The sequence below is a fragment of the Manacus candei genome, unplaced genomic scaffold, assembly GCF_025592945.1.
Source record: "Manacus candei isolate 608988 ecotype Guabito, Panama unplaced genomic scaffold, ASM2559294v1 h1tg000066l, whole genome shotgun sequence".
In the NCBI taxonomy this organism is placed as follows: Eukaryota; Metazoa; Chordata; class Aves; order Passeriformes; family Pipridae; genus Manacus; species Manacus candei.
Window position 1 is genome coordinate 421,338 of NW_026138114.1, and position 24,606 is coordinate 445,943.

General features: G+C 55.3%; 1 protein-coding gene across 7 annotated transcripts in view; it reads right to left on the reverse strand.

Annotated features, from left to right (window-relative positions):
* Positions 1 to 3,651: 3,651 nt before the first annotated feature.
* Positions 3,652 to 24,606, reverse strand: part of MAP4 (microtubule associated protein 4) — a 142,860-nt gene continuing 121,905 nt past the window's right edge. For 2 of the 7 annotated variants that reach the window (XM_051806045.1, XM_051806039.1), the window contains 10 exons: positions 24,304 to 24,513; positions 22,557 to 22,734; positions 18,848 to 18,907; positions 17,986 to 18,311; positions 16,008 to 16,136; positions 14,384 to 14,476; positions 8,142 to 8,223; positions 6,192 to 6,304; positions 4,506 to 4,740; positions 4,233 to 4,370 (listed from right to left, as the gene is read on the reverse strand). In XM_051806045.1, coding sequence (XP_051662005.1) covers positions 4,363 to 4,370; positions 4,506 to 4,740; positions 6,192 to 6,304; positions 8,142 to 8,223; positions 14,384 to 14,476; positions 16,008 to 16,136; positions 17,986 to 18,311; positions 18,848 to 18,907; positions 22,557 to 22,734; positions 24,304 to 24,513 — 1,434 coding nt within the window. In that variant the 3' untranslated portion in view covers positions 4,233 to 4,362. Of the gene's footprint in view, positions 4,371 to 4,505; positions 4,741 to 6,191; positions 6,305 to 8,141; positions 8,224 to 14,383; positions 14,477 to 16,007; positions 16,137 to 17,985; positions 18,312 to 18,847; positions 18,908 to 22,556; positions 22,735 to 24,303; positions 24,514 to 24,606 lie in introns of all 7 variants that reach the window. The other 5 variants (XM_051806040.1, XM_051806041.1, XM_051806043.1 and 2 more) reach the window with 5 other exon arrangements.

Genomic DNA, 24,606 nt, shown 5'->3' on the forward strand with positions numbered 1-24,606 from the left:
CGAGGAGGGAGCCCGGGGCCGGGACCAGGGCTGGGCTCTGCTCACCCCGGCCTGTGTCCGACCCCCTCGGTCCCGGTCGGTGTTCCTACGGGCAATGGAAGCTGCGGGTGATGCCGAAGGTGGGACGAGCACAACGGGCGCGCGATGGAGTCTCGTGTCTGACCCTGCCCCGGACACCGGCCCGCGGCCGCCGAGACTCGGGGGAGGGAAGGGAAACGCTCACCCGGCCGGAGTTCAGTGGGGAGGAGGAAGGAGAGCCCGAGCATTCCCACTGCTGCCTCCCGGGGCCGTTTCCCGCCCCACCCGCAGGGTCCCGGGGCCGGGAGGGCTCGGGGGGGACATCCCTCCCAAGCCCGGAGGCCGCCGGGCCCCCCCAGCTCCTGCCTTTGGACAGCCGGGAGCGGCTCCCGGGGCTCGGCCCTTCCCTCGGGGACGCCCCGTCCCCCCGAGGGTGTCACTGCCACCAAGCTCCAAGAAAACTACAAATTCTGCCTAAACGACACAAACGCGGGGGGTCCCAGAGCCCCCCTCGCACCGACACTACGCGGGGACAACACCGGGGGTCAGCGTAGAAAACTACATTCAGTTTGCGGCCAGGACCCGACCCACGGGAGCCACGCCCGGGGCAGCAGCGGAGCCGCCGCTGCCGTGGCCTCAAGCCCTCAAACCTGTTACTTGAATGTACTTGTTTAACAGTATAAAAAGCCCGAAGTAACTGTATATGCCACTGATATGCAGGGAGACACCAGGCTCGGGAAAGGGGGGAGGCTCCTGCCTGGAGGGACCCCAGCTGGGATGGAGCTCCCACCCGGCCCTGCTCCCTCCCCATCCCTTCAGCAGCTCAGACACCTCCACACCCTCATCCTGAGCTCTGGGAAGGGCTTTGCTGAGCCTCCAGCCCAGCCTGAGCCCAGCTCAGCTCAGCCACCCCTGCAAAACCAGGACCCCCCAGCGCCAGCTCAGGACAGGAACATGTACATTCAACTTGCATCTAATTCAGACCACAACTCCTACTTTTTCCCAAATTTGCTGCCTCCAGCCCTCGGTGGAGCTGCCGGCCCCCTCCCACCCGGCAGCGTCTCTGCAGGTCTCTGCACCACCCAGCTCATCCCACCTCTCCAGAAAATAAAAGCCATTTCCAGCACACACGGCTCCTTCCCAGCAATATGTACAGCCGCTTCCTCAAGAGAAAATACAAAAAAAGAAATCCATATTAAAACTGAAGCTGTCCTAGAAACACCACAGCAAACTAATATATCCGGATTTAGTTCGTCAGCTAAACACAGGCACAACAAGTGTTAGAGAAGTGGCACAGAAGCACAGGCCGGTGGGGGCAGCTGGGCCGGGGGCTGTGTCGGGCAGGGACAGGCCTGGGTGCCAAATCCTCATCCAGGGCTGCCCGGCAGTGGGAAATGGGATAAAAGCAGTGCAGGGGAGAGGTGATGTCGCTGTCCCTTCGCAGGGGACGGGGGCTCGTTTGCTGTTTGTTTTTTGCAATCTCAGAAGATAAAGTGCAATGTTGCCACTTGCCTTCCTCCTGCAGCACCTGAACCACGGCCGGGACCCGGCTGCCTCCCTCCGCCCGGGACTCTCATCCCGGGGCACTCAGGGAACTCCTCCCGGGGTGCCCCGGGCAGAGCAGCAAGAGGGACACGACATCTCAGCCTCCACCTCCTCTTTGGTTACCCACGAGCATCTCCGGCCGCTGCCCATCGGCTCAAACCCTGCTGCCAGCTCGGTGAGCCTGGAGAGCGGCTCCAGCCCTTCCCAGCCCGTGTTAGTGGGTCACAGGCAGGGAAACCAGGCTCCAGGCAGGGAAGCCGGGATCCAGGCAGGGAAACCAGGCTCCAGGCTCACCGTGCAGGCTCAGGACCCTCACACCAGCCCCTGCCAGCCCCGGCCCGGAGCACACGGACGTTATTGCTTGGGAAACACACGGCCCCGTCCTGCCCAGGGGCTCGGCCTGCTCCTCTCCTCTCCTCAGTCCCTCTCCTCCAAACTTCCCCTGGATTCAAGTGTTGGAAAAAAAGAAACCAAACCAAAGCCAAGACTGACAAGCTGAAGCCGGTGTTTAGAATTTAGCAGTAAGAGAAAGAAGGAAGCGCCAGCGGGAGGGCAGTGATATATACCGGGGTGGGTGGGACACAGGGGACAGGCAGCACCGGCTCGGGGCCGGAGAAACGGGGGCCCGGCCCCAGCTCCAGCTTCTCCTTCCGGAGCCAGGGCTGGGATCGGTGCTGGGAACGCTGGGAGCACACACAGACACAGGAGGGCAGGGAGCGATGGCACGTTCCCTGTTTGGGATCAAAGGGATGTGGCACAGAGGGAGCAGAGAGGTGGAGAGGAGGAGGAGGAGGAGGAGGAGGAAGAGGAGGAGGAGGAGGAGGAGGAGGAGGAGGAGGAGGAGGAAGAGGAGGAAGTGGAGGAAGAGGAAGGGAAGGAAGCACTGGGAGGGCTCCAGGGTATATATAACCGCCCCTTTCAGGTGCAAATCTGCATTGTTTCAATTTGTATTCAGAGCAAAAAGCACTTATGAAACTACCAGACGACTTTGATGCAAACTAGTACATTTTAATGCCATTTTATTAGAAATCATGCAAACTTTAATATAAAAAATACAAGTGCAATAAGAATCTTTGTGTGTAAATACAGATTCCGGGTTATCGTGTCATTGTCGGCTTCCCAAAGAAATACTCCCACAAGCATGAGAAGCTGCAGGCTTCCCTCTGTCCCCTCCTGGAGCAGCCCCCCCTTAGCACAGCCTGGTTCAGTTCTCTTTGATCCCAGTGTTTTGCTATTCCGCTTTTCTTTGTTGTTTTTTTTTTCTCTTTAAATTAGTTTGACCACCCAAGAACACTTTTTTTTTTTCTTTCCTGTTTTAATTTATTTACATTTCATTTCTTTAGTGTCATTTGCAACACGAAACGAGGAGCTCCAAGAGTGGGAAAAATCTCCTTCCTAGTCAGAGCTGCAACTCCCTGGCACTAACCCTGCCCCGCTGCCCAGCCCAGGGCTCCCGGCTCGCTGCCCATCCCGGGACGGGCACTGCCCTTTCCTGCTCATCCCGACGGTCCCCATCCATCAGCCTCGCTGAAACCACACACACACACACACACACACATCCCTCACACCCAGGACCTGCTTCAGCCTCGGACTCCCGGCCTGCGTCAACCGGCCACGGCAGCCTCCTGCCTCCCCGCAGCCCTCGGCCCTGGAAAACCGGGATGAATCCCAGGGCTCCGGCCGTGCCAGTTAATAAATAAACCACCTTTCCCTCGCTGACACGCAGGAGGCCCCGGGCACCCCCCGGGGGAGGGTCTCTGAGCATCTCCTTGAGGTCAACACAGGCTCCACCTGAGCTCTCACAGCAAGTTCGCCTTTAACACATCCCTGTGCCTTTCGTTCCAGACATGGCTTAATCCATGAACTCGCTCCATCGGTTCGAAATATTGAAAGAAACCCCAAACAACAACAAGGAAGTTACAATGGCTGGATATGTCAGTAAGAAGCCAGCACGGCAGCAGCGGTTAATGTCCCTACTCTCCTACGGGGTGGGAAGGAAGGAAAGAGAAAAGGAAACTTAGCACGGGGCTCGTAGCACAATAAATCATCAACACGTCGTCACAAAGAATAAAAGGTTCAAGTCAACAGTTAAAACAGCCTAACGAGTGTGGAGGGTTTATATCAGCATCCAACTGAAGCGGTGAGGAGGGAAAGGGGGTAAAAAAAAGAGACAGAAAGAAAGATCACAGCTTATCCCTGTTAACTCTGGCCTGGCTTCAGCCCCCGGCACATCCCTACACTGGAACAGCCCTGGAGCCGCTCGATCCCGGCCCCGACGCGACACCACCGCTGGAGTGACCCCCCAGAGCCAACGGGACGGGCACGGAGAGGGAGGGAAACCCCCTTCCAGCCACGGAGGGACCCCGAGCCCGGGCAGGGCCGAGCCCCCGGGACGCCCTGCGGAACGTGTCCCTTCCCACCTAAAGCCAGAGGCCGGGTCAAGAGAGCCAAGCTGGGTCCTCGGGGCGGTGGAGCGGGGCCGGGGGGTCACAAGCCTTGCTGGGCGGGCGCGGCGGGGCCAGCCGGCCGTGGCAGCGGGGACGGGGACGCGCCGGAGCCCAGGCTCTCGCTGGCAGAGGTGCTGCGCCGGGGGGAGGTGCTGCTGGAAAGGTTGGGGGGTTTGGAGACGACGATTTCAGCTCCGTGGTCTGTGCGAGCCTTGGCCTTCTCACGGAACGTCAGCTTGTGAGATTCAATCTGCAGCGACACAGGGGGGGGGGACACGGGGAGGGGGCGGGAGGGACGGGAGGGACAGGGGACGGGGAGGGGGGGATGGAAGACGATACCAGAATGTCATCATTAGATGCCTGGAAGATAAAAGGCAATTTTCTGAATTAAAAGAAAGGCAGGACAGCCCTACAGACGTCGCTACAAACGGGTGGGGGCTGCCGGGCTCCCCCCCTCTCCCCGGGGCGGCACAGGGGGGGCCCGCGGGCACTTACTTGTTTCTTGTATGTGAGTCTCGAAGCTCTGAGTGTCCCTTTGCTCGGCGGTGCCCAGGCCGGGGGGCACGGCCGGCCCGACCCCGTTCTCCCGCAGCGCGCTGCCCGCCGGGGCCGCCGGGGCCGGGGCCGGGACAGGCACCGCACCCGGCACCGCACCCGGCCCCGGCACCGCGCCCGGGCCCGGCCCCGCGGCCGCCGGCGGCTGCTGCCCCGGCTCCGCACCGCCCTCGGCCTACAAGGACAAACGGGGCACCGGTCAATAGGCGGCCGTGCGGGGGGACAGGGGCAGGGCTGCGTGCGGGGGCTGGGGGGTGTCAGAGGTGCAGGGGGGTGTCAGAGGTGTAGAGGTGTCAGAGGTGCAGGGGTGTGGGGTGCAGGGGTTGTAGGGATGTGAGAGGTGCAGGGGGATGTGAGAGGTGCAGGGCTGTGAGAGGTGCAGGGGTTGTAGGGCTGTCAGAGGTGCAGGGCTGTGAGAGGTGCAGGGGTTGTAGGGCTGTCAGAGGTGCAGGGCTGTGAGAGGTGCAGGGGTTGTAGGGCTGTCAGAGGTGCAAGGGCATGTGAGAGGTGTAGAGGTGTCAGAGGTGCAGAAGGATATCAGAGGTGCAGGGCTGTGAGAGGTGCAGGGGTGTGTGGGGTGCAGGGGGATGTGAGAGGTGCGGGGGTGTGGGGTGCAGGAGTTGTAGGGCTGTGAGAGGTGCAGGGCTGTGAGAGGTGCAGGGCTGCCAGAGCCTGAAGTGACAGGACACAGGGAATGGCTTCCCACTGCCAGAGGGCAGGGTTAGATGGGATATTGGGAAGGAATTGTTGGCTGGGAGGGTGGGGAGGCCCTGGCACAGGTTGCCCACAGAAGCTGTGGCTGCCCCAGCCCTGGAAGTGTCCAAGGCCAGGTTGGACGGGGCTTGGAGCAACCTGGGCTGGTGGAAGGTGTTGAGGTTGGAATGGGATGATCCTTAAGGTGCCCTCCAGCCCAAACCATTCTGGAACTGCACAGTAACAGCCCCAGTGTCTCCCTGAACACAATTCCCAGCACCCCCTGGTCATGCTGTGCTGTGGTGGGTCAGTGTCCCCTCCCTGAGCACAGACATCACATCCCTGCAGCCACACCTGGAAGGTGCAGAGCCAAGGCTGGGGACAGTTTGTGTTCCCATGGGAGAAGGGAGGAATCACAGCCACGAGAGCACAACCATCTGTTCCCACCCTCACACCAAGGGGCTGCAGGACTTGGACTCCACACTCCCGGGGGTCCCTTCCAGCTCAGGATATTCCATGGTCCTCCAGGTGCTCCCAAGACCCACAAAGGTCTCCCAGCACAGAGCACTTGGATCTCACCAGCTTTAACTGGAGGTGAAGGCCACAGGCAGCCCCTCTGGGGCTCCTGGCTCAGTGATCCATCCCTGCTCTCAGATCCCAACAGGAAGGATGGGGATGGGCAGCACCAGCCCCCAGGAATGCCTGCCAGGGAGATTGGTCTGGCAGGCCAAGGTGGTTCCCAGCGCTCTCCTTCCCAACCCATCTGTACTCCTGGGGTCCCTCCTTACCCCTGGGGGCACAACACAGGCCCCAGAAACAAGCAGGTGGCTGGAACAGGCCGGGGGTGGAGGAGCTGCTCTCCCTCAAGAGCAGGAGGAGGAGGAGCAGCCCACTGGAGCCCCACCCTGGGGTGCCAGAGCCCCCTGCACCCACCTTCACGGCCCCTCCCGCCGGCGAGTGTCCCACGTTGTCCAGAGATCCCACTTTGGCTTGGGCCTTCTCTTTGAAGTTCAGCTTCTGGTTCTCAATTTTGACATCTCCTCCCCCTGCAAGGACATGTGCAGGGGTGAGTTCAGGAAAGGTCCCACGAAGGTCCCACCCCTCCCCAGCCCCCCCAGGGAGCTGCTGGGGACCCTTTGGAGGAGGGACAGGACCAAGGAACACCTTCACTGGCTCAGTCTCTCCCCAGTTAAGTCTGGTTTAGAACTGGCAGGACCAAAGTTGGTTGTTCCCACCTGTGCCAGCAAAGCCCTGGAGGTCCCTCGGGTGGGGAACGAGCCCAGGTTGCTCCAACCTGGCCTTGGACACTTCCAGGGATCCAGGGGCAGCCACAGCTTCTCTGGGCAACCTGGGCCAGGGCCTCCCCACCCTCCCAGCCAGGAATTCCTTCCCAATATCCAACCTAAATTTATCCTCTGCCAGTTTGAAGCCATTCCACCCTGTCCTGTCCCTCCAGGCCCTTGGCCAAAGTCCCTCCACTTTTCCTGTCAGCTCCTTCAGGCACTGGAAGGCCACAGTTTGGTCACCCCAGAGCTTTCTTTCTCCCCTCCAGGCTGAACAATCCCAACTCAGCCTGTCCCAGCAGCCCCATCCCTCTGAACGTTTTGGTGCCTGCTTTATTAATAACTCAGACTGTACCTGGAACCACGGAATGGAATCATGGAATGGCCTGGGTTGGAAGGGACCTTAAGGATCATTCCAACCCCCAGCCGTGGACAGGGACACCTTTCACTGGATTCAATCCACGTTCCAGCAGCTTTCTCCCAAACCCAATTCAAGTATTGCTGAATGGAACTTTGCTTCCCAGAGACATCATTAAACCCTCAGCCCTCTGGAAGCTCCCGGCCCTCTGGAAGCCTGGCATGGCCAACGGTGGAAACCAGCAGATCTGGCCCAAGCAAACCTGTTCCGAGCCCTGCCAGCCAATGGAGGGGTTGTTGGGCTCCAACCAGCCCTGGACAAGGGCAGTTATTGTCGCTCTGGGCTCGTTATTTCCGAGCACTGAGCAGGAGAGGTCACGCTCGTGGCACCACGTTCCCAACGCGGGAGCGCGTTCGGAGCCACCGGAGCGTGGGGTGGATGAGGCTCAACCTGGCAGAGGGTGCAGGGAACTCCCAGGAGCGGACAAAGACGGGCCTGTGGTGCTTGTTCTTGGCTCTGGGCAGTGAACTTTGTCCCTGGGGTGTGGGGTTTGACGGCGGCAGCGTTCCCGTGTGGGGGAGTGTCCTCAGACGCCGACGGACCAGGAAAGGTCACGGATCTGACCATCCCACAGGCCAAACAAGGGGCCTACAGCCACAGGGCCTTGGATGTGAGACCTGCCCACGCTCCAGCTGAGCCCTGGGCTGGGTACTGCTTGGGTAGAAACCTGAGATTCCCAGGAATTCACACGGAGTAACTGCACCGTTCTCTGTGGGGAGCAAAGAATTCCCACATGCTCATCCCACAAAGTGTCATTGAAGTGTTTTATGTAAGGCAGGAGCTGCCACGAAAGTGAGGCTAAAAGGACCCTCATACGAGCTTTGAAGAACTGGAGACACCTTTGTCCTTCTGCAGCACATGGATATTCCCAGAGTCCCAAAGCCCTCTGGGGTGAAGCTTCCTGGAATGGTCATGGGAATATCCACGGTTTCCTTTTCAAATGAGCACGAAAAAGCAGAGCTGAGTCAAAGCAGTAGATGCTTTGAGGACATCCCACATCTTGTACTCCCCTTCTCTGCTCATGAAACCACCTGGAATTGCTAAAGGAGCATTTCCAGAGCTTCTGGAGACACCCCCTGAAAGCAGCAAGCCCCTTAAACAGCTTCAGTCCCGATCCAGGACCGGGTTTAAGGGACGTGCAAAATCTACCAACAAACCCTGAGGAAATGGTAAAACTCCTACCTGGCTTATGCTTGATATTTGCTTTAGAGCCACACTTGGAGGACACTTTGGAAAGGTCAACTTTCTTGTTCTGGATCTGCACCTGGAGAGACAAGAAGAACCAGCTCAGTGCAGAGCAACGTCTGTGGTGACTCCGGAGGCCGACGGGCCACCCCCAACACCAGCTTGTGCTTCATCAGCCTGTGCCCTGCTCTACCACATCATGTTCAACTGCTGATCCCCAGCCATGGGGAACATCTCCTGCTGATCCCCAGCCCCTGGGAACCATCTCCTGCTGATCCTCAGCCATGGGAACCATCTCCTGCTGATCCCCAGCCATGGGGAACATCTCCTGCTGATCCCCAGCCCCTGGGAACCATCTCCTGCTGATCCCCAGCCATGGGAACCATCTCCTGCTGATCCCCAGCCATGGGGAACATCTCCTGCTGATCCCCAGCCATGGGAACCATCTCCTGCTGATCCTCAGCCATGGGAACCATCTCCTGCCGATCCCCAGCCACAGGAACCATCTCCTGCTGATCCCCAGCCATGGGAACCATCTTCTGATGATCCCCAGCCATGGGGAACATCTCCTGCTGATCCCCAGCCCCTGGGAACCATCTCCTGCTGATCCCCAGCCATGGGGAACATCTCCTGCCAATCCCCAGCCCCTGGGAACCATCTCCTGCTGATCCCCAGCCATGGGGAACATCTCCTGCTGATCTCCAGCCATGGGGAACATCTCCTGCTGATCCCCAGCCATGGGGAACATCTCCTGCTGATCCCCAGCCATGGGGAACATCTCCTGCTGATCCCCAGCCATAGGGAACCATCTCCTGCTGATCCTCAGCCCTGGGAAGAACCATCTCCTGCCAATCCCCAGCCATGAGGAACCATCTCCTGCTGATCCCCAGCCATGGGAACCATCTTCTGATGATCCCCAGCCATGGGAACCATCTCCTGCCAATCCCCAGCCATGGGAACCATCTCCTGCCAATCCCCAGCCATGGGAACCATCTCCTGCTGATCCCCAGCCCCTGGGAAGAACCATCTTCTGATGATCCCCAGCCATGGGGAACATCTCCTGCTGATCCCCAGCCATGGGAACCATCTCCTGCTGATCCCCAGCCATGGGAACCATCTCTTGCTGATCCTCAGCCATGGGAACCACCTCCTGCCAATCCCCAGCCATGGGAACCATCTCCTGCCAATCCCCAGCCATGGGAACCATCTCCTGCCAATCCCCAGCCATGGGAACCATCTCCTGCTGATCCCCAGCCCCTGGGAAGAACCATCTTCTGATGATCCCCAGCCATGGGGAACATCTCCTGCTGATCCCCAGCCATGGGAACCATCTCCTGCTGATCCCCAGCCATGGGAACCATCTCTTGCTGATCCTCAGCCATGGGAACCACCTCCTGCCAATCCCCAGCCATGGGAACCATCTCCTGCCAATCCCCAGCCATGGGAACCATCTCCTGCTGATCTCCAGCCACGGGAACCATCTCCTGCCAATCCCCAGCCACAGGAACCATCTCCTGCTGATCCCCAGCCATGGGAACCATCTTCTGATGATCCCCAGCCATGGGGAACATCTCCTGCTGATCCCCAGCCCCTGGGAACCATCTCCTGCTGATCCCCAGCCATGGGGAACATCTCCTGCTGATCCCCAGCCCCTGGGAACCATCTCCTGCTGATCCCCAGCCATGGGGAACATCTCCTGCTGATCTCCAGCCATGGGGAACATCTCCTGCTGATCCCCAGCCATGGGGAACATCTCCTGCTGATCCCCAGCCATAGGGAACCATCTCCTGATGATCCCCAGCCATGGGAACCATCTCCTGCTGATCCCCAGTCCTGGGAAGAACCATCTCCTGCTGATCCCCAGCCATGGGAACCATCTCCTGCTGATCCCCAGCCAAACGCCGCCGGCAGCTTTGGCGTCACTCAAAGGCCAGGAGGGGTTAACGTGAGGGACAGAAACTGAGACCAGAGAACACAGACAGAGGGACAGTGACCAGAAATGGGGGCCTTGAGCTCATGGCACAGCCATGGAATACCCAAGCACTTGGAAGAGGGTCCAATAAACAGCTGGCCCCATTGCCACGTTCCCCAGCCCGTTCCTGGCCAGTGCTGGCACTGCCCCTGAGGACACAGCCATGGCCTGGCAGCTCCACAGCCCCCAGGGCAGATGTCACCTCAGGGACCTCCTGCTGCAGGGCCAGGGACGTGTCACCAGCTCCAACCTTTTCTCTCCACCATCCTGTTCATCCTGGAGAAGAGAAGGCTCCAGGGAGAGCTGAGAGCCCCTGGCAGGGCCTGAAGGGGCTCCAGGAGAGCTGGAGAGGGACTGGGGACAAGGGATGGGGGGACAGCACACAGGGAATGGCTTCCCACTGCCAGAGGGCAGGGATAGATGGGATAGTGGGAAGGAATTGTTGGCTGTGAGGGTGGTGGGGCCCTGGCACAGGTTGCCCAGAGAGGCAGGTGGATGGGAAATTCCTCCATTCCAGAATGAACTTTTGTCTAACCACATGGAGATTCTCTTCATACAAATGTAAGATAATTTATACCAGAAGGAACTTCTGGTCATCTGGTCTAATCAAGTTGACATTCTGGGGGTTTTTGGAAGGAATGGCAAGAGAATCCCCAATCCCAGTCGTGACTGTTGGCTGCCAACCACCAGCTGGCCCCTCTGTGCTCAGGAAGTTTTGCTCCAGATTGGTTTGCAGAGAAAATCCAAGTCTTTCTTTTTGAATGTGACAAGAACTCATTCACTCACCAGCTACTCCAAGAGCTTATTGATAATTACAGCTTTAATCAGCAGTTCTTGCTTGCTTGGGACTGGGATGAAATTCAATTTATTTCACTGAATGCATTTTAAGCTCATGATACTATCAGCTGACAACAACACAGATGTACCCAGCTGGGACTCCCCAGCAGATCCAAACCACCACACCTGCATGGAAGGGCAGTTCTTGCTGGATTTCCAACTTGAGTTTGCAACAGGAGACACATTTACAGGCCTGGGATTGCACTGACAGAGCCAAACACAGACTCCAGGGCCAAAAATAAACTTTAGAGCAGAGAGTTTGACACAGAGGCTCAGATGGGGAGTGTGACCCTCAACTCTTCTTAGGTTTTCTATCTCTGACCACTTCCCAATCCATCTAAGCAGGTCAAGCCAAAGGACAGAGAAACACATGGACACCAAATCACCTTTAAACCTTCAGCACCACAGACATTACCTGCACTTTGCAAAATCTACCTCTTCACTGCTTTCTTTAGAGAGAAACCTTGGTCAGAGGTTGGACTGGATGATCTTGGAGGTCTTTTCCAAACCAAACGACTCTGTTGCTCCAGGAGGGGGAAATACTAAAGTGCAACAAAAGCTTTTACCCAGGAAACTTTCCTGTGTCTGGCACATGGACCATGAGCAGAAATAACAGCTGCTGGTTTGGGGCATGGGTTCTTGGGAATCTCGGAGGGCAGAAGAAATTACCTCCATGTGTAGAAGGTAAAATGGGCCCCCAAACAGAGACCCAGCCAGGAACCACCTGGGTAGGGTGGTGGGTGGTGGGATGATGCCCCAGCCCTGGAAGTGTCCAAGGCCAGGCTGGACAGGGCTTGGAGTAACCTGGGCTAGTGGGAGGTGTCCCTGCCCGTGGCAGGGGGTGGAATGGGATGAGCTTTAAGGTCCTTTCTGACCCCAAACACTCCAAGATTCCATGTCCATCACTTCTACCAGAGCAGCCCTAAAGCTGAACCATAATTTCCTACTAAACCACAAGCCTTGTCCACAGGATTCCTACAGGCTTTAACTGAAGGCACAGCCCACAGAGACCAGACCTTCCAGACCTTCCATCAGGGAATTAAACACTGGGAAGTCAGGGCATTAAACACTGGGATCTCTTCTCCCAGAAGAGATCATCACAATTATTTGAGCAAGAAAACAGCTTGGAAGAGGTCACCAAGATCACAGTGCCCCAAAGGGAGGGAGAAGAGATAAAAATGAGTAAAAAGGAAAGGCTTTTCTGGGAAGACAGACTGGGCACTCACATCCATGTGCAGGGCTGGGGATGCTGGAGGGCTGGGAATGCCTGCCTGGAGCTGCTCTGGGGGCATTTGGAACCTGGGAATGAGCTTTCTGCTCTGAAAATATGGAATAAAGTGCTGCTTAAGTAGCTGATCCAGGAGGAAAATTGCAGTGGTGAAAGGAGAGTGTGGGGGAAGAGGAAAAGAAAGCAGGGACACACTTGTCCCCAGGGTTGAGAATGTCTGGCAGTGAAGAGGGAAGGACAGGATGGTGATTCATGAGCAGAAGAACAGTTCACTGATGGAGTTAATCAAGCAAGAAAATATCCCCACTTTTAAATCCCTTTCCTGGGAGCCTGGAAAAAAGGAAAAGCACGTGTGGGGCTCATTGGCCACTGAAAGGCTGTCAGGGGTAAGAGTGGCAAAACTGAAGTGGCTTCTAAAACACAGCTCCTTGGAGTGCAGGGGCAGGGAAACGGCACCAGCTGCCCCAAAAACTGTCACCAGAGTGGCCAAAGGCACCTCTGCCACCGAGCACCGGCTCTGGAACAGCCTGTGCCACACTGGGGGACAAACCCAGGGGAGACAAACCCAGGGGAGACAAACCCAGGGGAGACAAACCCAGGGGACGCAGCAGGACCAGGAGTGCACAGGCTGGAAAACACCACGAGGGCACCCAGCTGGCAGGAGGGTCTCCCCAGCAGCTTCCCAGAGTCTCCTGTGGGAGCATTTCCAGGGGAAACTCCCCCACAGGCACCGAGCAGGTCCTGGAAGCACCAAATGAGAACTGTCAGCTGGGAAAGGCAAATGCCAAAGCCCCGGGCAGGAGGGGGGCAGAGGGTGTGCCCAGTGGCTCTGTGGGAAGGGAGGCCTCGTGCAGTGACCACCACAGTGACCACCAGGCTCTGACCACCCTGGAGGGAACCAGCTCCTCAAGGACCCACATCTGGTTCCCTCCTGCAAAAATCTGAGGGAAAATCAGTCCTGCAAAGGTTCAGCCGTCTGGGCATGGATTTCCCAGGAAAAATGGCCCACAGTTGTCCCCACAGCCAGGTCCTGAGCAGTGTCACTGACTCCAACCAGACACTCTGGGACATCACTCCTCAGGAACATGGAATATTTCAACACCTATGGAACCAGCTCCCCCGGGCTTAAATACTTCAGTGTCTCTGAAACCACCCAAACTTTGTGTTTCTGAAACTGCCCCTGAGCAAACCCAGCACAGATCTGCCCCAAGGAATGAGCCACCAAACTAAACTCATGCTCTCCCAGGCTTTAGGATCCACAGAGTTAACCTGGTTTTCCTGCCAGACCCTTTCAGGCTCTCACACCCCAAACCAAGTCGCAGACACCACCAGATTAACTTTCTATTTTAACGAGCTCAGCTCTGCAGCCAGAGACACCAGCAGCCTTTAAATTTAGAAATTAATCACAGCTCAAAGGTTAAGTCCCTGAGTCTTTTCCTGTTTCAAAGTCCTTTTAGTGAAACAAGAAGTGAAATGAATCTGGCCTCAGCTGGAGCTGTGAGCCAGGGAAGGGCAGCAGGCACTTCCAGGCCACAATGAATTTGAGCTGAAAAATCAAACATCTGCAGTAGGTCAGTGAGATGAGGAGGTGCCTCCACTGCCTGCAGAGGGAATCCAGGGAGTGCTAACTCCTGGGATCCATGGGGAGTTAACTCCTGGGATCCATGGGGAGTTAACTCCTGGGACCCATGGAGAGTTAACTCCTGGGATCCATGGGGAGTTAACTCCTGGGACCCATGGAGAGTTAACTCCTGGGATCCATGGGGAGTTAACTCCTGGGATCCATGGGGAGTTAACTCCTGGGATCCATGGGGAGTTAACTCCTGGGATCCATGGGGAGTTAACTCCTGGGATCCATGGGGAGTTAACTCCTGGGATCCATGGGGAGTTAATTCCTGGGATCCATGGGGAGTTAACTCCTGGGGTCAGTGATGTGGACATCCTCCATTTGGCCACGAACAACCCATAAACCAGGTGAGAAGCAGGTCAGGTGTAGCTGGAGCACTATGAAACGAGACACTCGCGTTCATCCTGGCATCCCAAGGGAAAATTAAACAATTCTTCAGCCTGCCTTGTTTCCAGGAGCCCTGAGACTCTGCCACACCTTTGTGCCTCCAACAGAGCATTCTTGAGAGTGACACAACAACATGGTACAAGAGAAGGAGTTAGTAGACAGACAGCTTGCCCAGAGCCCATACTTACATTCCCACCTCCAGGGACATGCTTAATATTGTCCTTGGAACCACACTTGGACTGAACATGGCTGTAGTTCGCTTTTTTGGAGACTATCTGGACCTGGAACGTCACAGAATGGAAAACAACACAAGGGAGAGGACTGGTTAGAGTTGTCATATGGCAGGGGGGGCTCTGACACGGGGAACAGGAGCCCTGGGAACTCAGCCCGACTCAGTGCCAGGGGTGGAAGCGACTGAGGAGAGTGAGAGAGAAGTGAAGGACAAGAGCCTGCACAGACAGTGTTAGTGCCAGAGCATGAGGTGAAAACGCTGCCCCACGGGCCCACGGACCTGCCTGCCCCAAGGGATGGGATTGCCCACGGCCCCCCAGAGCTTCCCGGGATATTTCTAGTGGGAGCTTCCCTGGAGCAGGGAGAGCCAGCCCAGCTGCCTGGGAGCCAGGGGCCAGCACTTGGAATGACCTGCTCAGGGTCTGCTCCTGGGTGGGCTCCAGTCCTGGATAACATCCCTCAAACCCCCGGGCAGTGAAGCCCCATGGGCTGAGAAAGGTTTTCCTGACGAAGGTGGTCAAACCTTGGGTTAAATTACATCAGACCACACGTGAATTAAATTGTTTCTCCTTTAAATTAAAGTGATTTGGACTTGGGGACGTGGTCAGTGGTGGCCTTGCAGTGCTGGGCCGATGGTTGGACTCGAGCTCAGAGGGCTTTTCCAACCTCAGTGATTGATCCTGTGATTTTTGTAATACAGAAGGAACAGCTAAGTGAGCTTTACTCACAGAGCAGGAGCTGAGTTAGAGAGACAGGCCCGTGCTTACAAAGGTTAGTTACAACACGTGTGTAGTCTGGGAGTTACTTCCCACAGCACAGAACAGGGCAGCAGCTGTGCCCTGCTTCCCAGAGAGAGGTGATAAACTCGGAGCACAAAAGGAATCCCCAGAGCATTCTCACTTGAGCAGCTTCCCAAAGCTCCTTGGCCATTCAGAAAGGCTGGATTCAGGGCAAGAGCAGCTCTAAAAACTCGTGCCATGGAGTGTGTGACTGACTCCTCCAGAGGTACAAATCCTGGTCATTCCTGAATAGGCTCTGCCTGGTAATACTGGAATTAAACTGCAGCACTCCCACCTCACCCCCTCCCTCGTGCTGGAACACCGTGTCACGCCAGCTTTGGGGTAACCCATCAAATGGTGGTGGCCTAATCCATGGAGTTACAGAGTTTGGGAACAACTGGGTCCGGAATATTGCAGGAAAGATGAATTCCTTAATATTCCACGCTCTTAAGAGAAGCAGCTCTGAACTAAAACCCTGCCTGGTTACAAACTGGTTCTGCGTAGGAAGAACTGGTTTGAAGTGGCTCAAAGTTAAGCCTGTATCAACCTCAAAGTGAAACTGGAGAGCTCTGCTCTGCAAACATTCCCAGCAGGAGTGGAGAAGGTCCCTCCAGAGAGAGCCCTGAAGGTGCTTCCCTGGGAACATCTCGGGGTGTAGGACAAAGACCGGGAAGAGTGTCCGTGCGAGGAACAGTGACACCGACAGGACAGAGAGAAGAGCCGAAGAGAAGGGAAGGTGACTCAAAATGGAAACGTCTTTTTCCTTCATCTCCCCCAAGAGAAAAGTGTGAAAGGAACTCACTTTCCCATTGGGCTGTTTGGGGACCCCCTCTTTTGATACGGCTGTTTTGGGAGGAGCCACTTTAGTGCCCGCGCTGGGCTCGGGCCTGGGCGCGGCGGCGGCTGGGTCGGGCCTTTTCTCTACTTTCCCCTGGATGGAGACAAACGGGTGATTTCAACCAGCAAAAGCAGAAGTGTGGGCAGGGGGTGGGAACAGGAGCTGCCCGGGGAGACCTCACGGAGCGGGTGACCCAGGAGAGCCTCCTGCACGCTCCAGTTCCCAGGCAAAGGACAATCCCACACCCAGGATGGGAGGGAAGCAACACCACTCAGGCATGGGGTGGCACAGGCACCCTGTTCTCCATGTCTCAAAAAGCTCCTGGTGCCCCTTCCTTGGGATCACGTTGGCAGGTTCCAAGCGACCCCGGCACTTACGTCCTGCCAAAAAATCAACCCAGATCTTTCAGGAGCCCAACGGCAGCAGGGCAGGGGCAGCTCCTTCACAGGGAGGACATGATGAAGATCCTGGAGGCAAAGACATCCCTGGATTGCCTCTGTCTTGGAGCTCCAGGAGCTCTGCTGGACACACACATGCTGTGCTTCCAGTTGGGATTCCACCCACACAGACTTGACTCAGTCCTGGAGCCCAGCAGCTGATTTAGTTTTTATCTAAAAAATGCAGGTGGACCAAGCAAGTCCAGCTGAGCAAAAACGGAAGGAAAAATTAGAGGTTTCGTAAAAATTCAGCAACCACCTGCAAATATCCATTCTTTTGCTAATCTGGATCCAGGGAGGTGCAGCAGAACCTGCATTTCTTGGGGGGGGCTCAGCATGAATTTTGTATTTCACTAACTTACAGACCAGTAAACAAAAAAACCCCTCAGCAATGACAGCGTCCTCAGACTCTAAAAACACCTCAGTGTAAATCAGACTATGAAAAGGACAATTTGCTTAAAAATAAAATTGCTTGAATTTAATAATTCCATGAAAATATTTAGAAAATCAAGGACAGTGCAATGGAATGTGAAAATCGAGTCCCTCAAGCCGACCCAGGGAGGGCTGTGCTGTGAGATCACCACTAAGACAGCCCTGACTGAGGGTAAATCCATGTGGTATCGATGCTGTCTGGGACACACAGCCAGCCCAGGAGTGCCCTTGACTTTCCTGTGCCTGGGAGCAGACTGAGGTCCCAGCACGGAACGCGCTCCCCTGGCAGCCCATGGAAGTTCTGTGCAGAGTTATTCAGCCCCACAGGCTGCAGCAAAGGGGGCAAATCCCTCTGGGTGGGAATTAAAGCCCTCTGAGTGCTGTCAACACCTTTGGTAAGGCCAAGATGGGGGTTATACAACAGCTCATCAAGGTCTGATGGTTCTGCAGCCACATTATCTAAACCTCAGAAGAGGCTGCAGGTCTATCCCCAAACCTTCCTTATTTCCATGGCAGGTATTCTTGGTTTCACCATGTAATTTAGAGCAGTAAGAGGCATCGAGAACCCTGTGTTCTAGCTCTGTACATGCCTTTTCAGCACTACCCTCTCCTTGTGGCCACCACGGGTGAGCCAAACAGACCCGTTTCATGTCGGCTTTGGGTCTGCTAAACACGGGAAAGGTGCTGTGGAACTTGCTCCTGAATCCAGGTTTCCTTCACCCCAGTGCACTATTCCCCCCTTCTGTGCCATTCAGCAGACTGGATTCCTCTGTCCCCAGGCCAAGGTTTGGAACACAGACAAGACTGGGGGTGTTCAACACCGAGTTCCTGTGTCAGGACGTACGGCAGGAGAACAGGACCGGAGCCCTGGGTTCCCACACGTGCCCCAGCAACCCCCGGGCGGCCCTGAGGTGGATTCCTTCTGCACAGTCCCACCACCTGGTTAATGCCACCCCAGACCCCAGAGAGGAGCTCTGCAGAGCGCGAGCGAGGAGAGCAGTGAGGGCACAGCCACCGCGGTCAGCGAGGAGCGCCCGGCGCCGCGCGGGGCCACGGCGGGGCCCGGCACTCACCTTCCCCCCGCCGGGCTGGTGCTTGATGTTGTCCGTGGAGCCCACCTTGGAGCGCACGTTCTTCAGGTCGGGGGCGGAGGCGCTGCTGCTGGGCCGGGGCGGCTTGGCCGCGGAGCTGGGCTTGCCGGGGGCCTTGGCGGGGGGTTTTTTAGCGTCCGCGGGGGCAGCGGAGGTCGAGGAGGTGGGTTTGGATGCGGCAGCCTTGGGTTTGGGGCGACTGGTGGCTGCCCCGGGCGCGCTGGGAGTGCTGGAGGCCGCGGTGGAAGGAGTGGTGGCGCTGCTCTTGGTGGCATTGCCGGCCGCGCTCCTGGGGCGGCTCGAGTCTGCTGCGGGTGGCACGGGAATGCCGGAGGGAAGGGGGAACATGCGGGTCACAGGCTGCTTGTACCGGCCCCCTCGGAGTCACAGCAGCCCAGGAGGGCTGGGGTTGGGAGGGACCCCAAAGCCCACCCAGTCCCACCCCCCGCCATGGGCAGGGACACCTTCCAGCGTCCCAGGCTGCTCCAAGCCCCGTCCAACCCGGCCCTGGACACTTCCCAGAGATTTACAGAGACCTCCTTAATCACCCCAGCCCCAAACAAGGGGGTTTGATTTAGACTGAGGAAATGGCTACAAGTTGTGCCAGGGCAGGTTTAGGTTGGATACTGAGAAAAATCCTCCTGGGAAGGGCTGCCCAGCCCTGGCACAGTTGCCCAGGGCAGGGGGGGAGTCCCATCCCTGGAGGGATTTCAAAGCCCTGTGGATGTGGCACCTGGGGACATGGGTGGCCTTGGCAGTGCTGGGGAAATGATCAGTGGTCTTAGAGGGTTCTCCAAGCCTGATGATCCCATAACTCCAGGATTGGAGGGAAACTGAGCATTACCTGATGGAGACTTTGCCAAGGTCTTCTTGGCCTCCGCCGGCTTCCCGTCGGTTTTGATTGCTGCCAACACAGAACACAGTGGTCAGGATTTCAGGGCAGGATCCAGATGAAGTCTGGAATCATCCCAAAAATTAACTGCCCTGTTTGAACCCCTGCCTGGTTTCCTCCTCCTGACAGCAGAACCCACTTGGATATTCCGGCCAAAGGATCAATTAATGTAAAAGGACCATCATTCCATGATGGAACACACCTGGGGGATGGGTTACATTTTGTTTTTTCTTAAAATAACTTTCTCAATCTGACAGCACTCACTGAGGTTATTTTAATCCTGCCCCACCTTTATTTCTTAAAACAAAAAACCCCAAACAAACAAAAAAACCTGCCAGAACACATTTCCTTTCTTTACTCAACAGCAAAAGCAACCCCACATTTGTCCTTCTCTAACCTTGCTCTCATTGCCAGACCAGACCTACCCTGTGCCAATTTTCTTGCACAGAAGTTATTGCACGTATTTTGGTCCCTATTTTAATTGTATAAACCCAAAAATCAATCCCTAAACTGAGCCAGGCCTTAGGGCAAAGCCCAACGATCATGACCTGATTACAGAGCACAGCCTAAACCAGGAACTCGTCCCTATTTCCCCAAGCAGAAGAAAAACCAACCACAAAACTGATCAAGGCAAAAATCATGGACTGAAAAATGGAAACAGAACTTTATTTTAAGGAGCTCTTTGATCGTGAAATTGTAGGTTTTTCACTATCAGTGATGAGCAAGTTTGGGTAAAATCGGGTTTGTTCCAATAGCCAAAGGAAGGCAACATTGAAAAGAAACAACAAATGGAAAAAAACCATAGTTAGAAATGATGAAAGCCCTCATTTTTTAGTATTTAATTTCCATTAAGTCTCATATTTTTAGATAAACTCCAGCAGCTGGCAGGGTATTTATGGAATATCAATATGGAAAAGACCAAGGGGAAGAGGCAGATAACTACAGGCCAAGTTAGTCCGGATCATTCCACCCTGACTTTGCTAAAAGCACTCAATTAAACCTCCCAGATAAGATTTCAGTTAATGAAGTGAAACCCATTTGGATAATTTAATAAGGCCTAAAGGAGAGATATATAATTAATACCAAACACTTCAAAAAAGGGCCTGTCAAACCAACCTAATTTCATTCCTCAAGACCACAGCTTCAGTTGGGGAAACTGCATGGACAGAACAGACTCAGCTTTATATAAAAGGCAGAGGATGAATATGTTTAATACAGAGAGAGATGTTATTTCTGCTCGTGTCAGTGGGGTTACAAGTGCTGGAACCCTCCTGTCTGTGTGATATGAGATGGTGAAAACCTGGAGAGTGATAAAGCTCATGGTCTATAATGACAGGCAAAGGCTTTGATCTTTGCCTGATGGGAAGGACAGAGCGTGGTCTTATGCAAACATAAAAGTCATTTCCACAGGGAGGGGAACAAAAACCAAAACAAAGCTAAAAATTAAAAATCAAAATCTCCAGCCCCACGTGGCTCCCCTTCAGTGGAGGAAGTGAACTGACATTTCATACCCAAAAAAGTGAAACCACAGAATGTCAAAGCCATCCTTACACACAGCTCTGAACAACGACTAAACCTGAGAGAATCACAAGGCAGTGTCTGCCTTCTGACTCAGGAGAAGCAAGAGCAGATGTCCTGCTGAAAGAGCATCTTCAGCCAGAAAGAGCACTTTTAGCCACAAACTTACTCCCTGTCTCAGTGCTGTGCCATGAGAAGCTAAATTCATGGAATCACTGAGGTTGGAAAGGATCTTTGAGATCATGGAGTCCAACCATTCCCCAGCACTGCCAAAGCCATCTCTGACCCTGTCCCCCCGTGTCACATCCACAGGGCCTTGAAATCCCTCCAGGGATGGGGTCTCCACCCCTGCCACTGATGGACAGCTCTTCCCAGGAGGAATATTCCCAGTATCCAACCTGACCCTCCCCTGGCACAGCTTGAGGCCATTTCCCCTTGTGCTGTCCCTTGTTCCCTGGGAGCAGAGCCCGACCCCCTGGGCTCCCCCCTCCTCTAAAGGAGTTGATCAGAACTGGGATCAGAAGAGCTCCAGGTCTCCCACATCCCCATCTCTTCCTGCAGCTGCTCCACCCCAACCCAGCCACGGTGTTTGACCCGCTGTGGTTCCCTCCAGCCTGTCACACCCCTCTGTCACCTCACCCAACACAAGACCCCCTTCTTCTTCCACCACTCCTGACTCCCCCGTGCGTCCCCAGCCCCACACAAGGCAGCTCTGCCTCCCCTGGAGCTCCTCCAGCTGACCTCATCTCTCCCTCGCCCACCCAGCTCTCCCTGTGCTTTGGCACCGTCCCGCCGCCCTCGCCGCTGCCGGAGCCTCTTCCTCTGCACATCCTGCCTCTTGGAACACCCCTCCTGCAGCTCTGCATCGCTGGCTCCGTCTCCTTTCAGATGGCACCAGCGAACGCCCCTTTGTCTGGGGCTCACTTTTGGAAGGAGGAATGAACTGAACTCATTAGAACGGATTCCTCGTTCCCGGGCCCCGGTTTTTGCCTCAGAGACCACACAAAATGAATTTTACAAGGATGGCCACGGGATCAGATGGGATACATGGCTCTTGGAAGGTTCAACACTTCCTCTACGCTTGATTAATTATATTTTCCCCCAGAGCATGAAGTCTGGGATGGCCAGCAAGCCTAATAAACCTCAAACAGTTCAAACATTACTATTTCTCTGGGAACGTTGGGTTACGAATCCAAGCTCTGGGATTCACAGCCCAAACCAACCAACACGGATCATTTTACACGTTTATTGGCAAATTTTGCCACTGGGGTCCAGTAATTTAAAAAGCCTTGAGATCATTTAACTCAAATTTTATCTGACGTTGAATCTCCTGAGCTCCACTAAAACGAGTGAGGACGTGTTTCCAAGAGCCTGGAACGCTGCTCGTGTTTCACGTTGAACCCGTGGGAAGGTCCCTCTTCAGCAGCAGCAGGAGTGGGACACAGCCTTTGGATGGAGCTGATGTGATCTCAGCTCCAAACTCTTCCTGCACTGGTAAAAAGCCCTCAACTTCTGCTGAACCCTTTTTGGTTTTCAGAGGCACCAGTTCGGGGGTTTCAAGCCTTCTCCTGGAGATTTCCCTTCCCAAGTTTTATTTGCTTTTGGTGTTTATTCTGTGGCAAAATGCAGAGGGAACAGCATCCCTTAAATCAAGTGTGTTCACTAACTGCATTAACCCTGGATCACACAGGGCTCATCCAAGTTGGCCTTCAGGGCCATTTGGATTTGGGTTTGGAACAGGAAGCCCTGGAGAGGAAAAAGTCTGAGCTACAGCCAGAGTCCAGGGAAGGCCCTGGAGATGCTCCCAGGGCTGGAGCCCCTCTGCTCTGGAGCCAGGCTGGGAGAGCTGGGGGGGTTCCCCTGGAGAAGAGAAGGCTCCAGGGAGAGCTGAGGCCTAAAGGGGTTCCAGGAGAGCTGGGTAGCCCTTTCCCACAAAGAAATTTTCTAATATCCAACCTGACCCTCCCCTGGCGCAACGTGAGGCCATTTCCTCCCATCCTGTCCCTTGTTCCCTGGGAGCAGTCTGACTCCCCCCGGCTCCCCCCTGCTGCCAGGGGGTTGTGGGGAGCAGATGGTGCCCCTCAGGCTCGCAGGCCTTGGGAGGGGACATCCTAGGCAGGAGTTCAGGGCAGGGGACACTCACACGACGGCCTCTTGGGAGTCGCGGCCGAGGTGGTTTTGGCAGCAGGAGCTGCCGTGACCGGAGACGCCGCCGTGGTCTTGGGAGCAGCTGGGGAGCTCTTGAGAGGAGTCTTGGGAGTGGTGGAGGATGGAGGCTTGGAGAGGGAGCTCTTCTTCTCCGCGGGCTTCGCATCCGCAACCTGCAAGCGGGGAGGAGCCGTCAGAGCCGGTGCTGCACCAGCACTGCCAGGGGAGGGGAAGCGCCACAGAAAAGGCTGAAATAAACTCAAATCCTTTACAGTCTGAAGCACTTAAGCTTGGCACGGCTGAGAGGTTATAATGCAAATTAAAACATAATTCAGATGAGCAGAAGTGACTGTGTTGAGTGGAGAACACGGAGCACAGACCCCGTGGAGGAGCAGATTCCACCCGGGGCTGGTCCAGCACTGACGGCTGTGAAGAAGGTTTGGATTTCTGGACAAAATGGAACATATCTGTCCACTATCAACACTCCTGGGAGAGATCCCTACCCTCCATGAGCAGGAATGCTTCCTGAGCTAAGCTGGAGTTTATTGAAACACTGGGGACATGAGAATTGGGTGTCTGTGGCTCATCCCTCACTTGGAAAACTGTCCCTGGTTTCCTCCCTCTCCCTGGTAAGTCACTTGTTTGGCAACTGCCTGGTGTCTGAAGTATGAAAATACTGAGTTAATGTGAGCAAACAAGTCAGATGAGAGCCTGATTTTATCAAAAAGGGATTCAGAATGATGGGAAAACTTGAGCCAAGCCAAAGATGCTGGCTCAGAGAAAAGCACAGATTTACACCTGCGCTTTCATACCCTCCCTGCTAACTTTAGTTAGTTCTAAAAGACACTCAAATGCAGCTATTTAAGCTTAATATGGCAGAAATGGTGGCATTTAGTCATCAGTGAAGCTTCTGAAATTGATTTTAACATTCCCTTTTAAACCTGAATTCTTCTCTATAAGATCACAAGTTAACACAGGGAAGATTCAAGGGACACCTCCCATTCCTAACACATGGATTTCCTATTTCAGCTGGAAGATGAACACTAAGAACTGTCCATGAATCTTCTGTTCTTGGGGAATTACCAAATCCCAGCATTTCCTCAGCACAGAAGTGTTATCAGTTCTCTTTGTGCAGCTCTTCCAGTGACCAGGCATCACAAGGAGACACCCAGTGGGAAACACTGGAGTGCCCAAATGGATTTGTTTCCCCTTGATATGAATATCAAAGGTCTCCAATCAGTTTTCTTATGGTCTTGTCTGGATTTAAGAGTTTTATTGGGAAGAAAGTCTTCCCTGTGAGGGTGGGGAGGCCCTGGCACAGGTTGCCCAGAGAAGCTGTGGATGCCCCAGCCCTGGAAGTGTCCAAGGCCAGGTTGGACAGGGCTTGGAGAAACCTGGGCTGGTGGGAGGTGTCCCTGCCCAGGGCAGGGGGTGGAATGGATGATCTTTAAGGTTCCTTCCCACCCAAACCATCCTGGGATTCTGTGATTCATGGCAGTTCACCAGTCAAGTTTAATTGGCCTCTGTGATGCCACAGTTCAGTGCCTGGGACCTGATGCCATCCATGGGTTAATGGAAGCTGCTCCCAAGAACCCTGCAGCTCCTCACACACTGAAGGACCATCCTGACCTTCTCCTCCCCTGACTGGCACGAGAATTCTGCTCTGACTGCTGGGGAGAGCTGGTCATTTCCCACGTCCACGAGCCCTGGGAGCTCCCCCAGCACAGCAGGTCGGTTCTTACCTTTGGTTTAGTCTCTTTTGCAGCTAAGGAGGAGGGACGGGTGGTGCTGGTGCCGGGGCGTTTGGCAGTGCTGGCTGCAGGACCTGCAGTCGGGCTCGTGGCTTTTTTGTTTGGGCCTGAGGTGGCCGAGCCCGGGCGCTTGGGGCTGGTGGTGGCCGAGGGCTTGGCCTTCGCTGCTGCCGGCTTTGGAGAGGAGGTGGATGCAGAGGGCTTTGGGTGGGGCCAGAAAGCAAAATCCGGGATAAAAACCGAAGGAACACAACAAAAAAACAGCGCATTGTGAACCAAACCATCGAGCAGCGA